At 58.9% G+C, this 19,979-nt stretch overlaps 1 protein-coding gene and 1 long non-coding RNA gene across 3 annotated transcripts; both read left to right on the top strand.

The window, feature by feature from the left end:
- Positions 1-411: 411 nt before the first annotated feature.
- On the top strand, positions 412-4,029 carry OPTC (opticin). 2 transcript variants are annotated; one of them, XM_040536163.1, is made up of 7 exons: positions 412-572; positions 1,176-1,420; positions 1,822-1,942; positions 2,832-2,990; positions 3,096-3,298; positions 3,463-3,558; positions 3,658-4,029. In XM_040536163.1, exons 2-7 carry the CDS (start codon positions 1,196-1,198, stop codon positions 3,826-3,828), a joined length of 975 nt encoding a protein of 324 aa, XP_040392097.1. In that variant the 5' UTR covers positions 412-572; positions 1,176-1,195; the 3' UTR covers positions 3,829-4,029. The 2 variants fall into 2 exon arrangements, with proteins under 2 accessions (XP_040392097.1, XP_040392098.1); XM_040536164.1 differs by lacking the exons at positions 412-572; positions 1,176-1,420; positions 1,822-1,942 and adding an exon at positions 2,003-2,674.
- Positions 4,030-10,970: 6,941 nt separating this feature from the next.
- On the top strand, positions 10,971-18,177 carry LOC121059344. Its single transcript, XR_005814498.1, has 4 exons — positions 10,971-11,076; positions 11,321-11,436; positions 14,751-14,862; positions 15,418-18,177. It is a non-coding gene; the product is annotated as an uncharacterized LOC121059344 (long non-coding RNA).
- Positions 18,178-19,979: the final 1,802 nt, after the last annotated feature.

Here is a 19,979-nt window from a genome sequence, read left to right as displayed (position 1 = left end):
TGGCTGCTGCTGGGCCCATAATGAGCAGGGAGCCCCAAACCCTGGGGAGCGGGGGTTCCCCACACACTCTCTCCATGGCAAGGTCCTACCTGGTGGAAACCCCAAGCACCAGTGGGGGCAGCGCCTGGTGCTCTGCCACTCCTGCACCCATGGGGATGGTCGCAGCTGGAAATGGCTCCCTGGGCTGGTTGGGGCAGGGATGGAGCTGGCTGTGTCCCCTCTGCCCAGGGCTGTGTGTCCCCTTCGTCCCTGGGGACACAGAGGGCAGGGAGCACAGTGCGGGCCTCATCCCACTGCATCCCATCCATCCTGGCCCCAGCCACAAGCCCGGACTGTTGGAGGAAAGCCACCACGGGCTGGCTTGCCCCTGGGGACAATATAAGGTCCTGGTGGGGGGGCTGGGGACAGCCAGAGGCCACCAGCCTGATTGGCCACATCCTGCCTCTCCCCTCAACAGCAACCCTGCCAGGTCCCCGCATCCCTCCGCCCCAGCCATTAAAAACCCAAAAGCCCTTCCTGGGCCAGCACACCAGCCTGTGGGAGTGGAGCGCTGCTGTCCTGTGCCAAGGAGGGTAAAGGGGATGTGTGCAGGCTGCCTTCCTTCTGCTCCTCCAGCACCGAGCCCAGCCTGGGGGCTTCTACGTGGGGCTGGGACGAGCTGCAGGGCTGGGAGTGCTGGGGGCTGGTGACGCATGCAGGGGGTTAAAGGCTTTTATTGCACTTGTAAAGATTTGATCTGGGGGAAACCAGCCGAAATTGGGGAGCAGCATCCTCAGCCCGGGGTGCACAGGGTCATTACTTTTGCTTTTGGTTTGGGAGAGACATGGGGGGCTGCTGGGTGCCAGGTCCCTCTGCTTGGTTTGCTGTGGGTGCACACATGGGTGCGCAGCCTGGTGGGTGGGTGGGCGATGCTGCAGCACAGGGTGCCCCGAGCCCCTCACCGCCTCCTCGGGGCTGGGAATGCCGGAAAATGAGGGCAGCCCAGCTGCTTGGGACCTCTTGTGCATGGCTGCCCAGCCGAGCGTGAAATGGGCTGAAAAGAAAAGAAAAGCCTCGTCCCCTGCAGTGGCTGCAGCTCCCCGACACGGCTGCGGAGTGGGGCTGGCCGCGGCTGGTGTGCTGGCCCTGCCTTCCTGTCCCTCTTTTTGCTTTCACTGCTTTGCAAATCGTTTCAGGGCACCCGGCTGGGTGCAGGATGCGGCCCCTGGCCTGGGTGGGCATCGCCAGCCTGTGTCTGGGGGCAGCCTGGGCTGTCCCAGCCAAGGAGGGGAGCAGGAAGGTGGAGAAGCCCAAACTTGACCTCGCGCTCTACAAAAACCTGGACCTGGACAACTATGACCTGACGCTGGACAGCTACGGGGACGTCGTCGATCTGAGCAACTACGAGGAGCTCTACGACTACGGTGACGTTGCTCCGAAGGTGAGGGGGACACGGGGGAGCACGGTACGCAGGGAAGGTCTAATCTTCATACAGCCAGGGGCTGCTCCGAGGTATGGGCCAGGGCTGGAGAAGCATCGCAGCCCCCTGCACAAGCCTACGAGCCCTCGTGGCTCTTCCTCTGCTCTTGCTGGTGGGAAGGCTTCACCCAACCCCAACCTCCTCCAGCTTCCCAGTGTCCTGCCTGGCCACATCGCTGCGGGATGGAGCAGGGGAAGGCAGGACGAGGCACCTGCATCCCTCTGGGCAAATTGAGGGGGGGGTCCTGAAGATAGGAGAGGCGTTTAGAGCTGGCTTTCTGATGAGACCTGTCCAGTGCCCCCAAACCCCTGCCCCGGAGCGGGGGGACTTGCTCAGCCCTCATACCACCGCTGTGTTTGCAGATCGAGGTTGGGACCCTGGCTCCTCTCCCCAAGGACCCCGAGGCTCTCCCAAAGGTGGGCACCACGGCTCCAACACCAAAGCTGCAGCCTCCGACCTCCAGCCCCGTCCGCCCCGCGCAGGGTGAGTGCAGAACAAAACGAGTTTCCTTTCCATGCAATGAACCCAAACGTCCTGGGGTGGCAAGGCTGGGGCTCTGCAGGAAAAGGAGCGAATCCTTTTGCTGCCAGCAGACAGCAGAAGTTATTTGCTCTGCCTGGGCAGCGAGGAGATGAGGGGTGCTGGGCTTTGCCTTATCACACAGCAGGCAGGAGCGCTGCAACAAGACATTTCTGGGAAACGAGCTCCGGCAAACAGCAGCAACATCTTAATGAGCAGAGGCATTGCAAGAGTCGGACAGAGTAGCAATTAGATTAGTGACAATTAAAATCCTGTAGCGAGGGATAAATATCTTTATTCATTTTCTGTCACTTCGGACTGGGACAAATTAAGTAGGAGGCAGAGGGAAATTCTTGCCTTGCTGCTTTGAACTCTCCCACTAATGGATGCGGAGTCTGGCGGGTGCTGGGGGAGAGGAGAGGGAGCGGGCGTGGGGGGACACACTGTGTAGCCCCCCCCTGCTGCCCCTGCCTGGCTCGCTGGGACCATTGGGCGGTGGATTCAGGTGTTTTGCTCATTGCAAAACTGCTTTCTTTTGCTTTCTTTTGTTGCTTTTCCTTCTGTGGAATAAAAACGAAGGGGTCCAAGTGAGCCCTGGGTGCAATGCTGCCGTGCTTGGGAACCTTGCATCTCCCCCTCTCCCATGGGAGCCACTTGGCCCTGAGCAGAGCCGTCCATCAGCAGCTCTCCTGGGTGGTGCGTCCTGGACCTTCCCCCACTGGAGGTGCTGGGCTGAGTTCTCTGGGTGCTAGAGAGCGTGTTACCCCACAGGGCTGGTCCTGCAGGGGCTGGGGGGCTGGGGGGGGGGGACGGGGCAGCCGTGCCATGCCCAGAGCTGCCTCTCCGCCCCCAGGGCTCCCCAGCTGCTTGCGCTGCCTCTGCATCGGTACCTCTGTCTACTGCGACGACGCCGACCTGGAGCACATCCCGCTGCTGCCCCCGGACACCACCTACCTCTACGCCCGCTTCAACCGCATCAGCGCCATTTGGGCCGGCGATTTCACGGGGCTGAGTACGTCGAGGCAAGGGGAAGGCCGGGCTCTGCGCTGGGGCAGCCTCGGGGGGTACAAGTGGTGATGTGTGACACCTCCGCTCCCTCCCTTCTCTCTCCCCCTAGAGAAGCTGAAGCGAATAGACCTGACGAGCAATTCCATCTCCTGGGCGGACGCGGACGCCTTCCGCCTCCTGCCCAGCCTGCAGGAGCTCATCCTGCCCGAGAACAGGCTGACGGCGCTGCCTGAGCTGCCCCGCAGCATCGTCAGGCTGGACGCCCGTCTCAACAGGATCCCCAGCACCGGCCTCCAGCCCGAAGCTTTCCGGGTGGGTGCTGGGGCTGGCAGCGGGCACCGAGCTGTGCCAAGCACCCACAGCCCAACCAGGCTGTTTTTAGCCCAAACCTGCCACGGCAAGGGGTGGTAGGGATGGTGCCAAGGGTCAGAGCGTGGCTGGAAGGAGGGAGCTTCACCTCTTGCCTCTTCCCACAGGACCTGAAGCAGCTGCAGTTTCTCCATCTGTCCGATAACCAGCTGGACTACGTCCCCACACCCCTGCCCGAGAGCCTGCGCTCCCTGCACCTCCAGGTGAGACACGTCCCCTCGCTCACAGCAAATTGCCATCAGAGGGGATGCAGAACCCCCTGCACCTCCGAATCCTGCTTTCCCCTTTGCCTCCCCTTCCAGAACAACAACATCCAGACCATGCACAAGGACACGTTCTGCGACAGCCAAGACCACAGCCACATCCGCAGGGCGCTGGAGGACATCCGCCTCGATGGCAACCCCATCAACCTCAGCCTCTTCCCCAACGCCTACTTCTGCCTGCCCCGCTTGCCCACGGGACGCTTCGCCTGAGCCCCACTGCTGGCTGCTCTTGGAGAGCATCCCCGGGCCCCCACACCCCACCGGCACCCCCCTATTTCTTGCTGTCCCATGGGAAATGTGGGGTTAAGGCGTTTAACCCTGGGCGAGCTGAGCCTCTGTGTGTGGGTGAATTCGTCTCTGGGGCAAACGGAGCGGAGTGTGGGCAGCTGTAATAAAATGAAGACTTTAAAAATGCAATCGGCGTCCTGTTCTGAGCAGCGAGAGCAATGGGGAGCCCTCACCCAGCCCAGCAGCTGCTTTGTGACCTGAGCTGGTGACCCGTGCTTCCCCATGTCCCACTTATTTCTTGGTTTCCTCCCTGGGGGCCTTGGCAGGACCCCTCCGTGTCTGGTTTGGGGGTTTCCTGGGAGCTGCATTGCTGCTGGTGGTGCTTTGGCCATGTCAGGTTTGACCTGCAGGATGGGCTGGCCCTGGGGCTGGGCCCGGGTCCCTCAAGGACCCCAAACCCGGCCAGGACGTGGGGGCAGCAGGAGCTCTGCCCGCAGCCTGCCCCCTGCCCTGTGGTTTGGGGCTGCTTCAGCTGCAGCAAAGCCTGGAGCCAAACGGCCCCGCATCCAGCAGCAGAGAGTCCCTTGGAGGTGGTTAAAATATCTTCTGTCATCCCAGCCTTCAAAACCTGAAAAGAGCTGCCCAGTGGTGAGATATTTTAAATGTAATGTATTCATCCTCTATATTTTTAAACACATGCAATAAACACGCGTACCGTGAGAGAGATGACACATCCCTGGAGAATCCAAAATCCTGAACTGAAACCACGGAGCTCAGCCCACATCCTCCAGGCCTGGGGAGGCAAAGGAAGGCAGCTCGAGAGAAGATCCAGCTTCTCTTATATGGGCACGCTGCGAACGCCGCTGGGTGCTCGTGCCTGCGAGCTGCCACGGGCACGGGCACGAGCGTGCTGGCAGCGGGTGCATGTACGTGCAGCACCGCTCTGCCCTTGCCTTTCTTTTCCATGCATATCCCAAAGCAGGGCTGCTCGGCCCCAGGCTATGTCCGTCCCAACGCCAGGACCCTTGGTAAATGGTGAAAGGGATTTGGGGCTGCTGCAGGCTTTCCTTCCGAGCTCTAAAATGCCAGGATTTGTGAGACCTGTTGTCATGTCCTCCTTCAAAGAGCTGTCTCTATCTGTCCCCTGTCTGTCCATCCCCATGACCTTCCTCCTTCCCCATCCAGCCTTCTGACGCCTTAGCACTGCCCTTTAGCCCCAGCCACCTCGTCTGCTCCTGCGGGACCAGGGATGCTGACATCGGCTCCAGCCTGATGGAATCGCCCAACGTTTCCCCACCGCGAGCCCGGGTCCTTCGCGTTCATCCCACTAGATGGCAAGGCAGAGTATTTGGAAACGCCTGACCTCAACTCCGGACTGCAAACTCAACCTCTGCCGTTTTCTCTCCCTCTCGGGGTTGTTCTGTCATTTCAGGGACTCCTGTCCATGCCCACGTAGCTGGGGAAGAGCCCAGCACAAAGCTGTGCGGGCGGGGAGCCCTTGCCCAGGTGCTCGGGGTTTGCAGAGGCGATGAAAGCAGCTGGGGAGGAGAGGGGGTTGCTTTGGGTGAGAGGAGAGGAGGTGGGTGGGGGTCTCTCAGGGAGGGCTCCTTGCTTCGCACAAACCGGACTTTAATAACAGCTGTGGAGTGACCTGGGGGGCTCTGCTAGGGGAGAGCTGGGGTTCGGCAGTGCTGTCACGTTTTGTGAGGCTCTTGGGTCCCCTCGAGAGGAGGGGGCAGCAGGGCTTTGCCTTCCCCTTTCCCAAAGCCCCAGCAGGGGGCTGCTGGGGGTGCTCTGCTGGTGTAGGTGTTACCTGTGCTCTTGTGCCCTTGGTGCTGCTGAGGGGAGGGGAAGAAATCAGAGCTTGTCTTTGCAGCATCTTGCAGGGAACAGCATGGTAACCCCCCCGGGATATCCAGCCCCCCCGTCCTGCCGCTGCTCCGTGGCCTTTCCCACACTACTGAAATCCCTCGGTGGGGACCAGGTGCCTGGGCTCCCCAGTGTGGCTGGCAGAATCCTGCTCTGGGGCTGGTGTGGAGGCACAGAGCCTTCCCTGGGGCTCTGCAGACTCCTCCCGCCAGCAGGACAGCCCAGCCCCAGCTCAGCACCACATCCAAAACCCTGCCACCGTCGCTGCCCTGTGCCTCTGGGGCCACTGCTGGGTGTCCTGGCTGCTCCCCATCCCTGATGGCTGCGGCTCTGCCCAGCTCTGCCTCATCTTGTGCTGCTTACAGAGACCCACCCGGACCTAAACAACTTCTGGAGCAGGGTTTTTTAGGGCTGCATGAACTGTCCCATGTATAGCTGCATGTATGGGGCTGCACACCCCTACTGAGATGCATGCGCTGCTTCTGGCAGAGCACGGTGGACGGGGCCGGCAGGCACCAGCCCTGCTGTGGGCACGTGGGGCCAAGCAGCAGGGGAGGGAGCAGAGCAGGCAGAGACAGAAATTAGCGCAGGAACCTGGGTTAGGAGCCGTCAGCTGGGGCTGTGCAGAGGCAAAGCCTCGTCGCTCTGATCTCGGGAGCTGGGGCGCAGCGGGAGCTGCGGGGCTTCAAAGCAGCCGGGAAATGGTGGGGGCTGCGTTGCTGGAGAGAGTGGGGCGAAGAGGGACAGGGAGCAGCCCTGCTTGGTGGGGATGGATGAGATAGGGGCTGCTTCCGAGACATTTTGCTTTAGGGGTGCAAAGGGCTGCGTCCCAGCTGGCCTGGGGGTGGACCAGGAGGAGCAGAGCAGCGCCAGGCGCTGACCTCTCTCTGCCCAGCTCACAGCAGGATCAGCAGAGGCCGGGCAGGGTTTGTGTCTTGCCTGTCCCCCTTCTCCCTTCCATCCCTCCTCCCTCGCCTCATCCCTCCGCCGTGTGTAATTCCTGCAGCTCGCCTCTCGCCGCCCCTCTCAGCCGCTCAAGGTCACCTTCCTCGCTGGGCTGGATTCTCACATATTGATTGCTTGGCTCCAGCAGCCGACGGCTCCGTGAGCTCCCCACCTCACACCAGCTCAGCATCCTGCCACTCTCTGGGATGTCTCCATATGGGCCCCCCTCCTCCTCCAGCCTGCCTTCCCCTCCCAGCCCCTGCCCCATCCGTCATTATAGGGCACCAAAAGGGGAAAGTCGCCGAGCCACGGAGAACAGCAGCCTTCCTCCTCCTCCTCCTCTTCTGCCCCTCTGTGTCTCCTGTGGGGCAGGACATGAGTTTGCTCCTTCCCTTGGGTTATTTGGGGGGAGATGGGACAGCGTGTGGCCCCCAGGGATGCTGCTGCACCTGCCTGGGAGCTGCCCCATCCTCTCTGCTTGGGCTTCCTCCCCCAGGGGGCAGTGAGCTCCTCTCCCCCTGCCCTGCCTGCCCTTTCCCACCCTCCTCATCCAGATTTCTTCCCTGCTCTCCCCCCAGCAGTGTGACCAGGAGCTCCCCGTGCTGTCCTGGGACACGTCCCTTGGCCACCACCTGGGGACAGAGCCACCTTCTGCATCTCCTCTGCTAGGGCGGTGCAGGCAGCTTATTGTGGGGTTAAGGGGAGCAGAGCGAGGGTGTCTGGGGTCAGAGACCTGAGACAGGAATCGGAGGAGGAGGAGGAGCAGGAGCCATCTTTTAGCCCTCCTGGCACCCAGGCAAGCAGGGAAGAGGTCACAGAGATAACGCAGTCCCCTGCCCAGGACAGTGGCTATGTCCCTGTCAGCCAGCCCTGCTGTCCCCACTGCCACGGCCCTGTCCCCAGCCTGCAATCAGGGCAGGCACCCGGGGGATTTATTGGCCAAATGCACGGTCAATGGCAGGATGGAAAAAGGCCACCAGACTGGGGATGCTGACGAGCTCCTGGCCTCCCCCGGGCTAGAAATCACCCGTAAATGCTGCTGGGGAGGCAGCGCTGTGGCCCGGCTAGCTCAGCGAGCGAGGCACAGCTGATAACAGCTTTATTTATAGCACTTAACTGGCGGCTGGCTCAAGGCACCGATTTGCGCTGAGCGTGTGCGATTGTTTAGGGTGGCTGCTTGTGCAGCTGATGGCTGCAGCGCTCACGTAGCCCCGCCGAAGCCATTGACGTGCTTCCATCACCCTGCATTGGCTCAGGATCCTAACGTGCTCCATTCCCTGTCCCCAGCTCCCCTGGACTGGCCAGAGCCTCGTTTCCTGCGTGTATTTGTACAGAAATCCCATATGGAGAGATCCCACTCGGTGCCTTAGGGTCACAGAGGTTGTGCATCCCCAAAACTGATGGAGCAAGCAGTAATGGCCACGTGGTCGCAGCTGTGTTGCTTCTCAGCACCTCCGTTTTCAGATCTGTAGGATGTTGTTTTGTTTGTTTTTTTGTGTTTTTTGAAGGATGCCAGTACTGGGATTCATTAGATGGGGGCTGCAATGGCCCTGGAGATGAAAGCCCAGATCATGAATTATCACTGGGGTGCAGACAGCTGCCCAGGCCTCCGCGGGGAAACTCAACAATGGAAATGGAGACACAAAAAAACTGTTTGGGCTTTTCCTCTCCACATTTTCCACTTCGCCACTGGAAAAAGGAGGAGGAAAAACACGCCAAAAGGAAGAGAAAGAAGAGAACATTTTTTCTTTGCATCCTTCACTCCAAATCCTGAAAGTTTAACATAAAATTAACCTGCAGCAAACCAGGAGGTGCCTGAGTGCCCTGGGACTTTCCCAGCCTCCTCCTCCTCTTCTTCCTCCCAGCTCAAGGGCTGATCACAACGAGCTCGGGGATGGGAGATGCGACCAAGCTGCAGCTATTATTAGCGCCGTTGTGTTAGGTCTCGTCAGCAGGAGCCCTGACACCTCAGGGAGGCACGTGTCCCCGGGGGGGGCCGCGGGGGTTAACCCAATTCCTGCAGAGCAAAGCGCTCGGAGAGCCCTGGGGTGGGGGCTGCGGGGAGCTCAGGGGGATGGAGCTGAAGGGGGGTGGGGGGGGTCCCTGTAGTGCAGCAGCTCTTGAGGATGCTCGAGCGCGTGAGCCGGTGTCCCCATTGCAGCCAGGAGTGACGGTGACCTCGCTCCTCCTTGCTGGGGGGGGGGAAGATGCTTGGTGTGTCCCCAAAATTGGGGCATCCCCTCGTTGTGGCTGATCCCAGCCGAGGAGCAGGGTCCCATGCCCGCGGCCAGAAGGGGGAAGGTTTCCCCAGCACCACTTCCAGGGTCTCTTTGTTCCTGCACCGTTCCCCATCCGCCGGCCGAGCGCACCAAACCCTCTGACCGGGGAGAAATGATGGGACGGATGAAAGCACCCATAAATGCAATAAATGTGACTTTTCCATCAGCACGAGCCAGGCTTTGCCACAGCTGCTGGGACAAACACGGGGGTCTCCCCACCGAGCATTCACTCCCCATCTCAGGGCTTCCCCGCTCCTGCCTTGAGATTTTTCTGACCCAAACTCTTTCAAGCACAAACCGCACCAGAAAAGAAGTGGCCAGGCATTGGCTTTGGGGCCAAGCACCCCTGGGCAGAGCTGGGTAAGGCAGCACTGGTGTGCTGGAGCCCACGGACCCCAAACGGAGGAGGAGAGCCCCCGCTCCCCGCCTGGCACGCCCAATCGAGTGCCGTCTTTTAAAATAAGCAGCCGGAGCCCGGCTCTTCCGTTTCTGTAGGATGTGGAAAACCTGGAGAGGGGGAAGAGAGAAAAAGCTTTGAGCGAGCGAGTGCACGTATCGCTAATTTATGATCAGAGAAATGTGTGTTTGAGTTTGGAGATTACAGGGAAGGGCCTGGTGTTCAGCCGATGATAAATCTGTTTTATCGGGGGGTTGTGAAAAGGCTTCCCCACCGGGCAAATTGCAGGAAGGCAGAACATAATTACCCCAAATTCCAATTTGAGTAATTACTTCTACCTACCTGTCACTCCCCTGGTGCTTTCAGCTGGATGGAGAGGTTTTGCTTTCCCTCGCCTCTCTGCTTAAGAGTAAAAGCCTTTGTGCAGCGCTGCTGGGCTCTCTCTGAACAGCGGGGCCAGCCCCACGAGGAGGCAGGGGCTGGAGGCTCTCGCCTGAAAGGTTTTGGGGCCGGCTGCTGCCCCAGCCCAGCCCAGAGCATCCCCCGTGCTGCCTTTTCCCCACATAACCTGGGTAAGGGCCACCAGGCTTCACTTCATGCCATGCGTTGCACCCAAGCAGGGTGGGGAGATTTGGGTGTCTGCCTCCAGGGACATCCTTGTCCTTACAGAGAGGGCAGCCCCCTCCCGGGGAGCAAGGACCCATGGGGAGAGCCCCAGCAAGGAGCCAGGACACCTATTGTTATCCCCCCGTGCGTGTCCCCAGGATGGGTGGCACATGGCAGAGGTGGCCAGGGTTTGCAGGGATGCCGGCTGCTCCGGCCGCGATTTGGGGCTCCGTATGGGGCTGCCCGGCCTCGTGCCCCTCTCCCTGGGCTCTGCGTGCGTGGCAGCATCGCTGCACCTCCGCGCCGTGCAGTGAGGCAGTCGAGGGTTTTACTGCAGTGGGCCGTGGATAGCTTTTGTAAGCATTGTCTCCTAATGCTTCCCCGAAGAGGCAGGCAGGCTACCGGGTGCATTAGGAAGCGACGCACATCGCAGATGGATTGCTTTCCCTCTCTCCTCCACCTCTCCATCCTCGCCGGCTGCCTCCACGCCTGCCCCCTCCCTGTCCTCCCCATGTGCCCCGTGTGCGGCTCTGCCCGTGTCACCCAGGTGTCCCTGAGGGGGTGCCAAGGTGCCGTCCCCCCCGTTACAGGCACAAGGGGCAGCTCTGTCCCGGTCCCACCAGGGTGGGCCGCCGGCTCGGGGCTGCCCCCGCGCCCCCTCCCCGGGGCTGGCCGCAGACAGGCTGCGGGCAGAGCGGTGACAAGCGTCTGCTTGGGGCAGCCAAGCGGAGAGAAAAATGACCCCGACGAGAGCCGGGATGGGCTCCGCATCTCAAGTGGCTCCCCGGGAGAGGCCAGACGGTGCCCTCCGCCAGGAGCTCGGCGGCAGGAGGCGGAGGGCAGTGGTAAAGGCACTGCTTTGCCTGCAGCTGGTGCTGGGATGGAGCAGGCAGGGCAGGGATTTTTCTCTTGTGGGAGTTTCCTCCAACTCCACCAACAGGTCGTTCTGATTTCCCCTCGTTAGTGAAAGGAGAATCAGACCCCAAAAGGGCTCTGAGAGGTGCTGGTCGTACACCCAAACCTGCAGGTGATGGATCTGGTCTGGATCTCACTGCCAGCTGTTGGTGCTTGTGGCAAAGAGAGGATGAGCCCTCTGTAGGTGAGGGAAACTGAGGCATGGAGAGAAGGGGCTCGGTGAGCTGTTGGGGGGAGCCCCAGTGCCTTGCACACCTTTTTGGTCCCATTTTCCCTTGATCTGGGAAATCACTTCCACTCTGAATCTCATCTGAGCATGGGGATGGAGAGCCCTGTGGGAGGGCTGGAGAGCAGCAGTGGGTGCTCGTGGGGCAGAGATGGGGGGGACTTGGTTTGGGGCCCCTCTTGGCATCTTAAAAGCTCTTTTGGCTGCTCAAACAAACTTTTCTGTGTCTTTGCAAAGCTCTCCTCTGGCTGCCCTGTGTCCGCTGGAGAGACACGCGTGTCCTCTGCGCTGGTGGCTGGGGACAGTGGGACACCTTGGATGGACAGACAGGGCTGCAGCGGGGCATCTCCTGGGTAAGTGAACGGAGAAGGAGAAGCAGAGGCACCTGCTGCTCTCCAAAAACTCATTAGGTGGCTTTGCAGAGAGGCTAATTATGCTGGGAGCACCCCTGAGCAGTGGAACCCTACGGGGCCGGGTCTGTCCTTCCCCGAGCGCGGCGAGGCCGAGCCCGGGCGGGCGCTCACATGGCCCGGCTGCTAAAGCTCGCATGAGGACATGCGCAAAAATCAATGCGCGTGCTCATGAATTAATGATCGCCCGGCGGATCGAAGCAGCCTGCCCCGCGCGTGCTGTACTGCTAACGAGCACCAGCAGTGGGAGCGCGGGAAGGGCCGGAGACATCCTGCTGCAGCCCTTCTCCATCTCTAGCTGTTCGTGTTCCCCGTGTATTTATTTTGCATTTGCTCACAGAGCCACTTGAAACAGAGATCAGGGGATGGCCACGAAGGGGACCTGGTGCACGTGTGATGCGGGGAGGGGGCTGCAGCTCTTCGAGGTGGGGGGGACGCTGCGAAGGGCCAGTGCCGGAATCGGAGGCACACTCTAGAAATACGCACGTGGGTAATTTCTGATCGAATGCCGCAGCTCCTGGTGCTGGCATGTGTCGCTCCCGTGGCATTACCGCTGTAATTAGAGCCTTTCCCCACAATTGCATAAGAACCTCGCGGTGACTCACCGGGTTTGGGGGGAGAGAGGGACGCGGGGGCGGAGGTGTGCGCGTGCGCGCGCCGTGCCAGCACCGTGCTCAGGTGCTCCGAGCTCGCTGCTTGCTCCCCGGCCAGCCCTGCTCCGGCCTCCTGCCAGCCAGCGAGCTTCTCGTCCGCCCAGCATCGCCTTCTGCCGGGCGTTTATTTTTGTCCTTGTCGTTGCAGCTTTCTCTGCACGCTGGTGACCCTTCGGCACCGATAATAGCATGTTTTAGGTCCCTGATTAAAACTGCTGTGGTGTCAGAATCAATAAGCATTGATGGCCGAGACTGTAATAAGTATAATAATCCCCATTAGGGTAACAAATGGGGGAGAGAGTGCAGGGCTGCTAATACGGTAATGACATGAATCTGCTTCGATCAGCTGGAGCTGTAGCATCCTCCCCGCGAGCAGCAGGCGCGGGGCCGTGGCTTTCTCGCTGTGAGCTGTACTGGGGCTCTGCAGAGCCCCTGCTCCTGCTGCCGTCACGCCTCAGCTGGGAAATTTGGCTTTGCAACCTGAATTATTGGTATTTTGAGATGTGTATTAGTGGGGTCCCAGCATGGCAGAGAGGACAGGGCTTGGTGCAGCCAGGGGAACGGCTTATCCCATCCTGAAAGCTCAAAGGAAATGCAAAGATAGAGATTATCGAGCGGGGGGAATTCCTGCTCCAACCCATCCTGCCAATTTATCTTATGGAGAGCAAGGGTTTTGAGGGCTGGGAAGGAGGGGAATGCCAATTGCATTACAGTAGCTGCCCAGAGGAAGAAAAAAATCAATATGTAATTCTGGCCCCATTGATCTGCGGCTCAGACGCTGCGGCTCTCCGCTGCGTTTTGATCAGGTTTCACGGTCGCAGATGAGAGAGCGCCAGCAGCGTGAGCCCTACGCAGTGGGGGCATTAAATGAAGCTAAATGCTTTTCAAGTGAAAACTATACAACTTTTTCCTTAGATAAACCCAAAGTAGAGCAGCAGCGGCGAGGAGGACTACAGTCACCACGGGGCTGGGCGTGCTGTTGATGTTCTCGCCTGGCTGCGAAGCAGAGCGATGCTCTCTGCCCACAGCCACTGCTTTGTCCCCTCCAGCTGCAAACATCACCTGGCCATCCAAAAGCCCTTTTGACACCCAAAAAGCTGCTGGCCGAGCCCTGCTGTGACATCTTCATGGCTGTGGGGATGCACTCAGCATTGCACTGGGTGCGGGGGGTTTGGGAAGTGGTGCTGTGCAGGGGGCATTCGTGCTCCGGGGCCGGTACCCACGTGCCGTGGGAATGAGACCAGCCTCGGGCAGAACCAGCTGGTAATTTTTAGACAAATTATTTTTGCTTGAAAAACGTGGGGTTTGTTGAAATACGGTGTGTTTATAGGAAAACATCAGTTTCGACAGATTTCTATTTCAACATGGTTTTGGGGGGGGGGAGGAAGGCTTTCCAACTCCTCAAAAGGCTGCGTTTGACCACTTTCTCAGCAAAGCATAATCCATTTCTCAGCTCCGAATTGCTTTTCATTTGGAAATGTAAGTAAACGTGTTGCAAAATCCCCTTTTGTAAGGGGGCTGAAATCCCACTGAAGGGGTCAGGGAGGATTTGGGTGGCAGGCTGTGGTTAACTCCTTCCAGGCTGGGCTCTGGGTGTTCAGACCCCGCTCTCTCTCCCCTCCTCGTGATGATGCTTTTCGTTCTGCTGCCGGATGGTTAATGCCAGCGGTTCCTTCCCTGGTATGAAATTGCCTCATCTCCAGGCACCAAATACTAAGGGCTGGCAGGGGACCCAATGTGGGGCAGAATTGCTCATTTTCGTGCTGTTTTTCCTGCCATTTGCCCTACTTCGCAGCATTTTTCTGACCTTGGTCAGGGAGAGGGTGGTTGCGGACGCTCTGGCCAGCTGATGGCACTTCCCTGCTGCGGGCACAGATGTTCTGCAACCAGACCACTGGAAGGCTTTGGGATCGCACCGATCCAGCAATAATTCCCTTCAGCAAGGCATGGGTGACCTCTGAGCCTGGGGCCACCTCCACGGCGCAATCCTGCACCTTATTTGAGCCACTGCAGTTCCCCAGCAAGCTGTGGGTTGGAAGTGATGGTGCAGGGCACGGGGCAGGCGGGGAGCACAGAAGACAGTGAGGATCCTGCCTGGGAGCCTTGCTGGAGCCCAAAGCAATGCTCTCTGCTTGCTGGGGAAGTCGGGAGGCCTCATCAGTATGCGCAATAGAATAAAATATGCAAACAAGATGTTTTCTGTTTATAAAACTGGCATCTCCGTAGATGAGGCACTCTGCTCCACCCCTGAATTATTAATCAAGCTAATAGCTTCATTTCAGATGTTGGTTTTCCCAAGCAAAGGTGCTTGGCCCCAGCGCTGCACCTGAACGAGAGCGTGCAGGTGCTCCACAGAGGCACAGAAGCACCCAGAGAAATCCGATTTGGTTCTGGAAGTGAGGCACAGGGAGAGGTTTTGTCGTATTCATAAGCCATAAACTCTAACTCAGACCGCTAGTGGCTATTATAGGAACTTGTCACTTCAGAAACATCTGATAAATAAATGTCCTTCAGGGTGTTTAAACTCTGGGCAAGGTAGGGTCTGCTTCCAGGCGTGGGGAGCTCGGTGGTGGCATCCAAGGATTTTTATTATTTTTATCCCAGTGTTGGTGCCAAGCACAGACCCCTCCTGTCTGCAGCACCCTCCTGGCGAGGACCAGCACGGTTCCCCCAGCACGGCAGCTCCCTGCCAGGCTTGCTTCTGGAACAGCCGCAGGTAAAAGCGAGTGAGTCACGGGCACGCTGGAGTTTCCCAGCCTGGTTTCTTCCCCTGGGCGGGGTGAGCTGAAATGTGATTTTTCTCCTCTTGGTTACGAAGCAGGCTCTGTGAGTAGCATTGCCCCGGGGCAGCCTGAGCGCAGGAGGAGAGAGATCCAGGGTTGCTCCGCAGGGCAGGCAGTGACAAAGTGACAGAGCAGCTGATTTTTTCCTGGAAGTCACTGGGGGCCACAGCTCGGGGCTGATACCTGCGGGTTTTGCGTCTCATTCCCTCGCAGGGCTGGCAGGGCTATTGCAGAGAGCTGGGCTGCAGGGACCTCCTGGCACCTCTTGCTGAGCTCCTCGCGCTGCCCCAGAGCACATCCCTTGCCCACAGCAGCCCCTCTTCTCACCCAAGGCTTTCCAGGCACAAAAGGGGACTGTGTTTTGGGGCCCCCTGGGATGGGGCACCCCCCTCCAGCACGGCTCAGCTCCGACGGCTCAGCTCCACTCAGTGAAGTGGTGGCTGCGCTGGTGAGCGGCCAAAATCTGACTTGCCTTTATCTCCTTGCAGATCTCGTGCAGCTCTTTAATCAAACGTTTCAGTGCCTCAAGAGCTGGAAAGGATTTGGGGAATGCGGCTGGGTTGTTTGCAAACTTCTCCGGGCTCCAGGCGTGCTCCCAGCTCTCCTTTCTCCAAGACCAAAGGGAACCCGAGCCGGGAGCCCTGCAGATGTGAGCTTCACCCCAATACAGGGCTGGGACCAGGCACACGAGCCAGAGCCAGTGGCCACATTCAGGATATTTAGGCTGGGTCCTGGCTGGAGCAAGGATCTGCAGCAAAGCCCAGGGCACGTGGAAGTGGGAGCCGCCTCCCTGCTGAGCTCTGTGGGATGCAGCAGCCCGTGGTTAGGGCTGGGCCCTCTGTAGCTGACCTCGGGTGGTGTTTCAGCGTCCGAAAGAACTTCAGCGGCTTCGAGGGTGATGCCTCCCTTGGAAACAGCAACCTGAAATTACAGCAAGGCCACAAACGCATCTGCTAGGGAGTACAGGGCGGGCTGGCAGCGGGATATCCAGCTCCCAGCTAGGGAAGGGATGCGAGGAAGAGCCAGGAGCTATTTCAGCTCCCCATGCCACCCCCTTCCTTGCGCCGCTCCAGCTTGAGTGCTAACGAATGCTTCACAGGGAGCGGTACCAGCGATGCTCAGCGCACGCAGCACAGGAGCAGCTCCTCACCCTGTCCTGCGCAGGGAAATCCCTTCGATGAAATCCCTTCAATGCTAACGGGGCTGGAGGGGGAAGGAAGAGGGGTGGGCATGAGCGCATCCTGCTAGGAGCGATGAGCCGCTTCGCTGAGCCCTGGCAGGCTGCGCCACGTCCTTCTGGTGCTTTTCGCTGGTTGCTGTCGGATTTGATAATTGCAGCAGTCTGGCTTGCTTCCTCCCTGCTGGAAAAGGGCTGCCGTGCTCTGTGCCTCCGTGCACCTGGAGCAAGGCTGGTTCTTGTAGGGCTGGTGCTGGTCGGGAAGATTGGTGGATGGTTGGTTAAGGAGAAGCTGGAAGAGGAGGATAAATCTCACTGGAGTTGGGCAAAGATGCTTAGCCCTCGGGATGCAGCTGGAAGAAGGAGCAGGGTGTATAAAGGACAAAGAATAGGGTTTGACGAGCGTCCTGTCGTGCTCCCCTTGTCCCCTTTCCTCCTGCTGGCACAAAGCAAGAGGCAGGGCTGGCAGCCTGACACGGGGAGAGCAGCCTCTGGTAGCCACCGGGGTATTTTCCGGCGGCAGGGAGGCTCCGAGCAGTGATGCTGAGGCCGCTCCGTGTTGTCATCTGTGACGCAGATGTGTCACCGTCCCCTGGGGTCCCCGTGCGGCAGCAGCCGGTGCCAGCTCCTGCCGGCGTGGCCGTCTCCGACTCCACAAACACAGGAACCTGGGGCCGGAGCATCTGCGCCTGCAGCGGGGAGCTGGCCGCAGACCCCGCCACGGATGTCCTGAGAAGTGCTGCGGGCACGGACTGGGGACAGAAATCCCTGCCTGGCCTGGAAAGGGCCCACGGGGGACCCTTGGGTTTAGGGGAGGTGGGGGTGGCCACACTGGCTCTGCCTCCCCCTTCCATACCCCTCTGTCAGCACAGAGTTCAACACCAAAAGCCCCATAATTCGGTCCTGATGCAGATCCTGCCTCGCCCTGGGTTTTGCTCGGGCTGCTGCAGCCCCAGGATAGGCACCAAGGGAGGACCTGGTGGGGCAGAAAGAGCTGAGAAATCTGTGGGAAGAAACAAGGGGCTGGGGTTAAGACCCCAGAGCGGGGATCAAGGGATGGAGCATCTGCTCCCAGCAGGGTTTGTGCCTCAGCAAGCTTCTTCTGTCTTTTGTAGCCCTCCCTGAGCCCGCTGAGCTGAAACCCCACCAATTCTCTGTCCTCTGCCTGTCTGGTGCCCAGGGCTTCTCTGGAGCCCTCACTCCTGCCTTTCCCCCGCAGTCTCCCTGCGAAAACGCTTCCCTCAGAGCTCTGGAATAAAAAAAAAAAAAAAAAAAAGAAGAAACAGCCCCCTTGTTCTGCTGCGATGAACTGGCTCTTTTTCCAGTCACAAGGGCGAGCTGAAGCAAAACTTTCCATGCTGAGCAGGAACAGAAAGAGAGAGGGAGAAGTAATGAACCCTCCTTTAAAAGAAAAAAAAAAAAAAAGCAACAAAAGCCAGCAAAGCTGGGCGCTTCCTTTCCCCCATCTCCCTCTTTTTTGGAACAAGGCAGCGAGCTTGCAAAGCGCGTTTTAAGCAGGAGCAGATGCAGGCGTTGCTGGCCCCGGAGGGACGCCGGGACAGAAAACTGCTTTGTGCAAATATCACCGTGCTCGGTCATTGTGCCGGGCGGCAGTGCGAGGGGCAAGGCCAGCAGCCCACCTCTTGGGTGCTCAGCACCTTGAAATTTGGGTCTTTTGGGGTTCTTAGTGCTCGGCTGGTGCGTGAGACTTCCCTGGCTTGGTTGCTTTGGGGTCAGAGAGCCAGAAATGTGGTCTGAGAGGTGACAGCCCCCGGGAAGCCGCAGGGTGCCAGGAGCTGGGGTTTTGGTGAAATGTTGGCAGTGAGATGGGCACCAGGTGCTTCCCTCCGGTTGTGCCGCCAGGAAATCAGCCTAGAGCCAAAAATAGAGCTCGGGTTGGATGCTTTGCAGAGGGAGGCAGGGATGTTCAGGGCTGGATTTTTGGAGAGGTCTGGATGCGCATCGGGAGCGACAGCCCCTGTCCCACCACGCTTCCATTCTTTGCCCCATCAAAGCAATGAAGGGCTTGCTCCAGGGCAGCTGTAAATAGCCCTTGGCTTTCTGACCCCCAGGTTTTCAGGACAGATCCTAGATTCCAGGAATTCTTGCTCCAGGCCCCTCCAAGCGGTGGCTTGGTGCTGATGTCCTGCTGACGGCACCGGGTACGGGCGGTGAGGCTGGCACAGGACCAGGCTGTCCCCATCCACCTTCCTGCGGTGTCCATCAGCTTTTCCAATCAACCGGTTTTCCCCAAAGTCTCGGCTATAGGTTCCTCCCATTGACAATGCCCTTGGTCCTGCTTTGGCTAAGTGATTCATCCCAAACACTCTCGTTATTGCTCCCATTAGTCACGCTGACAGAAATTCCTCTTTGACAAAACGCTGTGTGGTTCTCATCAGCTCCGCGCAGCCCCGATGACTCGTGTCCTTAAAAAGCGATCCAAATGATGTGACTTTTCCACACTTGTCCCCTTCCCCGCCCTGGTCATTTAAAAACGATGCACCTGGTTTTGCTTTTTGGCCCATGAATGGGAAGAAAAATAAAGCAGGGCAAGAGCAGCCGGTCCTCTCCTGGACTGTCCCCATGGGTGCCAGGAGCAGCGTGAGCCTGTCCGCGGTAACAACCCAATGGTGACAATTCCCCAGGAATTTCTTCCTTTTGCCTCTTCTTTTCCAGCATCAGCCTCGCATGCAAGCTCAGGGATGTGTCCCCTGCTCAAAGTGGGGAGATGTGGCTGGTGCTGCTTGGGGATGGTGTTGGTGCTGCTTGGGGTCGGGCTGTCCCCAGCCTCTGCAGCCCCACTTTTACGCTCAGAGCAGCAAATTTTGCTGGCTGTGCGTCCAGCGCTGGGGAGAAGCCACCCAAAATGCTCGCCCCAGCTTTCTCAGGAGGGGTAGAAGCTGTTTGAGGAGATGATGTGGGAAAAGCAACCCCCCTCCCCTCGCGGTGACCCTCCCCTGGGGCAGCGGCGCTTGCTGGGAGCCGACTCGCTGTCGTTTCTGGAAAGCAGTGCTTTGAGCACACTATTTATAAACCGAGTTTTCTTTAACTTCTGAAATTGAGCCATAACTTCAGACAAACAGGAAAAAAAAAAAAAAAAAAGATGCAGGCAAATAAACACGGGCAAAAATAAATATATGGGCAGCCTAAATTTGCAAACCAAGCTGTAGTTCTGGGAAGGGTTTGGGTTTGGAGGCATTGACACGGGGGCTTGCAAATGGCTTCCAGTGGTCTGGGGGGCTGCATGGGTTTCTTCCTGCCTGCTCCCCAAAAGGGTGAATCCTCTGGATTATTCGCAGCCCAGGTTTTGGAGGAGCGCAGACCACACTCATCATCCAGCCCCTTTGAGGCATTGCACGCCTGGCTCCCAGAATCTCCCATCAGCAAAAGCAGAGCTGGGGGATGCGACCATGAGCTGAGCCCTCACTGTTGCTCCCTTCCAGTGACCACAGGACCAGATTTTTTTCGTGGCTCAGTTCCCCATGGAGCTCCCTCCGAGGCCACCTTCCCCTGCGGTGCACAGGATCCGGCCGCAGCAGGGCAGCCAGCAACCAGCAGCAGCGCTGCCCCCGATGTAAATCCTGCTGATATTTCAGCCCCGCATTGCTTCTGCCCACCCGTAATTACCTCGATGGGAAATGCCAGGCACAGTGACCTTTCTCACTGCGCTCTGGGCGGATTCGTGCGGGGGATTTATGGCCTCGCTTCTCTCGGGTTTTTACAGGCTCATCTGTCACCATGGCCCCAAATGCCAGTGGGGACGGGCGATGCTCCCCAGCTCCCGCATCTGCAGAGCACCAGGGGATCCTCGGATGGGTGGCACTTTCTCAGAGCACCCATTTTATTGTAAGACTTGCCAACACGTGGCTGCCC

Source organism: Cygnus olor, chromosome 24 (assembly GCF_009769625.2).
Source record: "Cygnus olor isolate bCygOlo1 chromosome 24, bCygOlo1.pri.v2, whole genome shotgun sequence".
Lineage (NCBI taxonomy): Eukaryota > Metazoa > Chordata > Aves > Anseriformes > Anatidae > Cygnus > Cygnus olor.
Note: the sequence above shows the minus strand (reverse complement) of the source record. Positions and strands in the feature narration are given on the sequence as shown.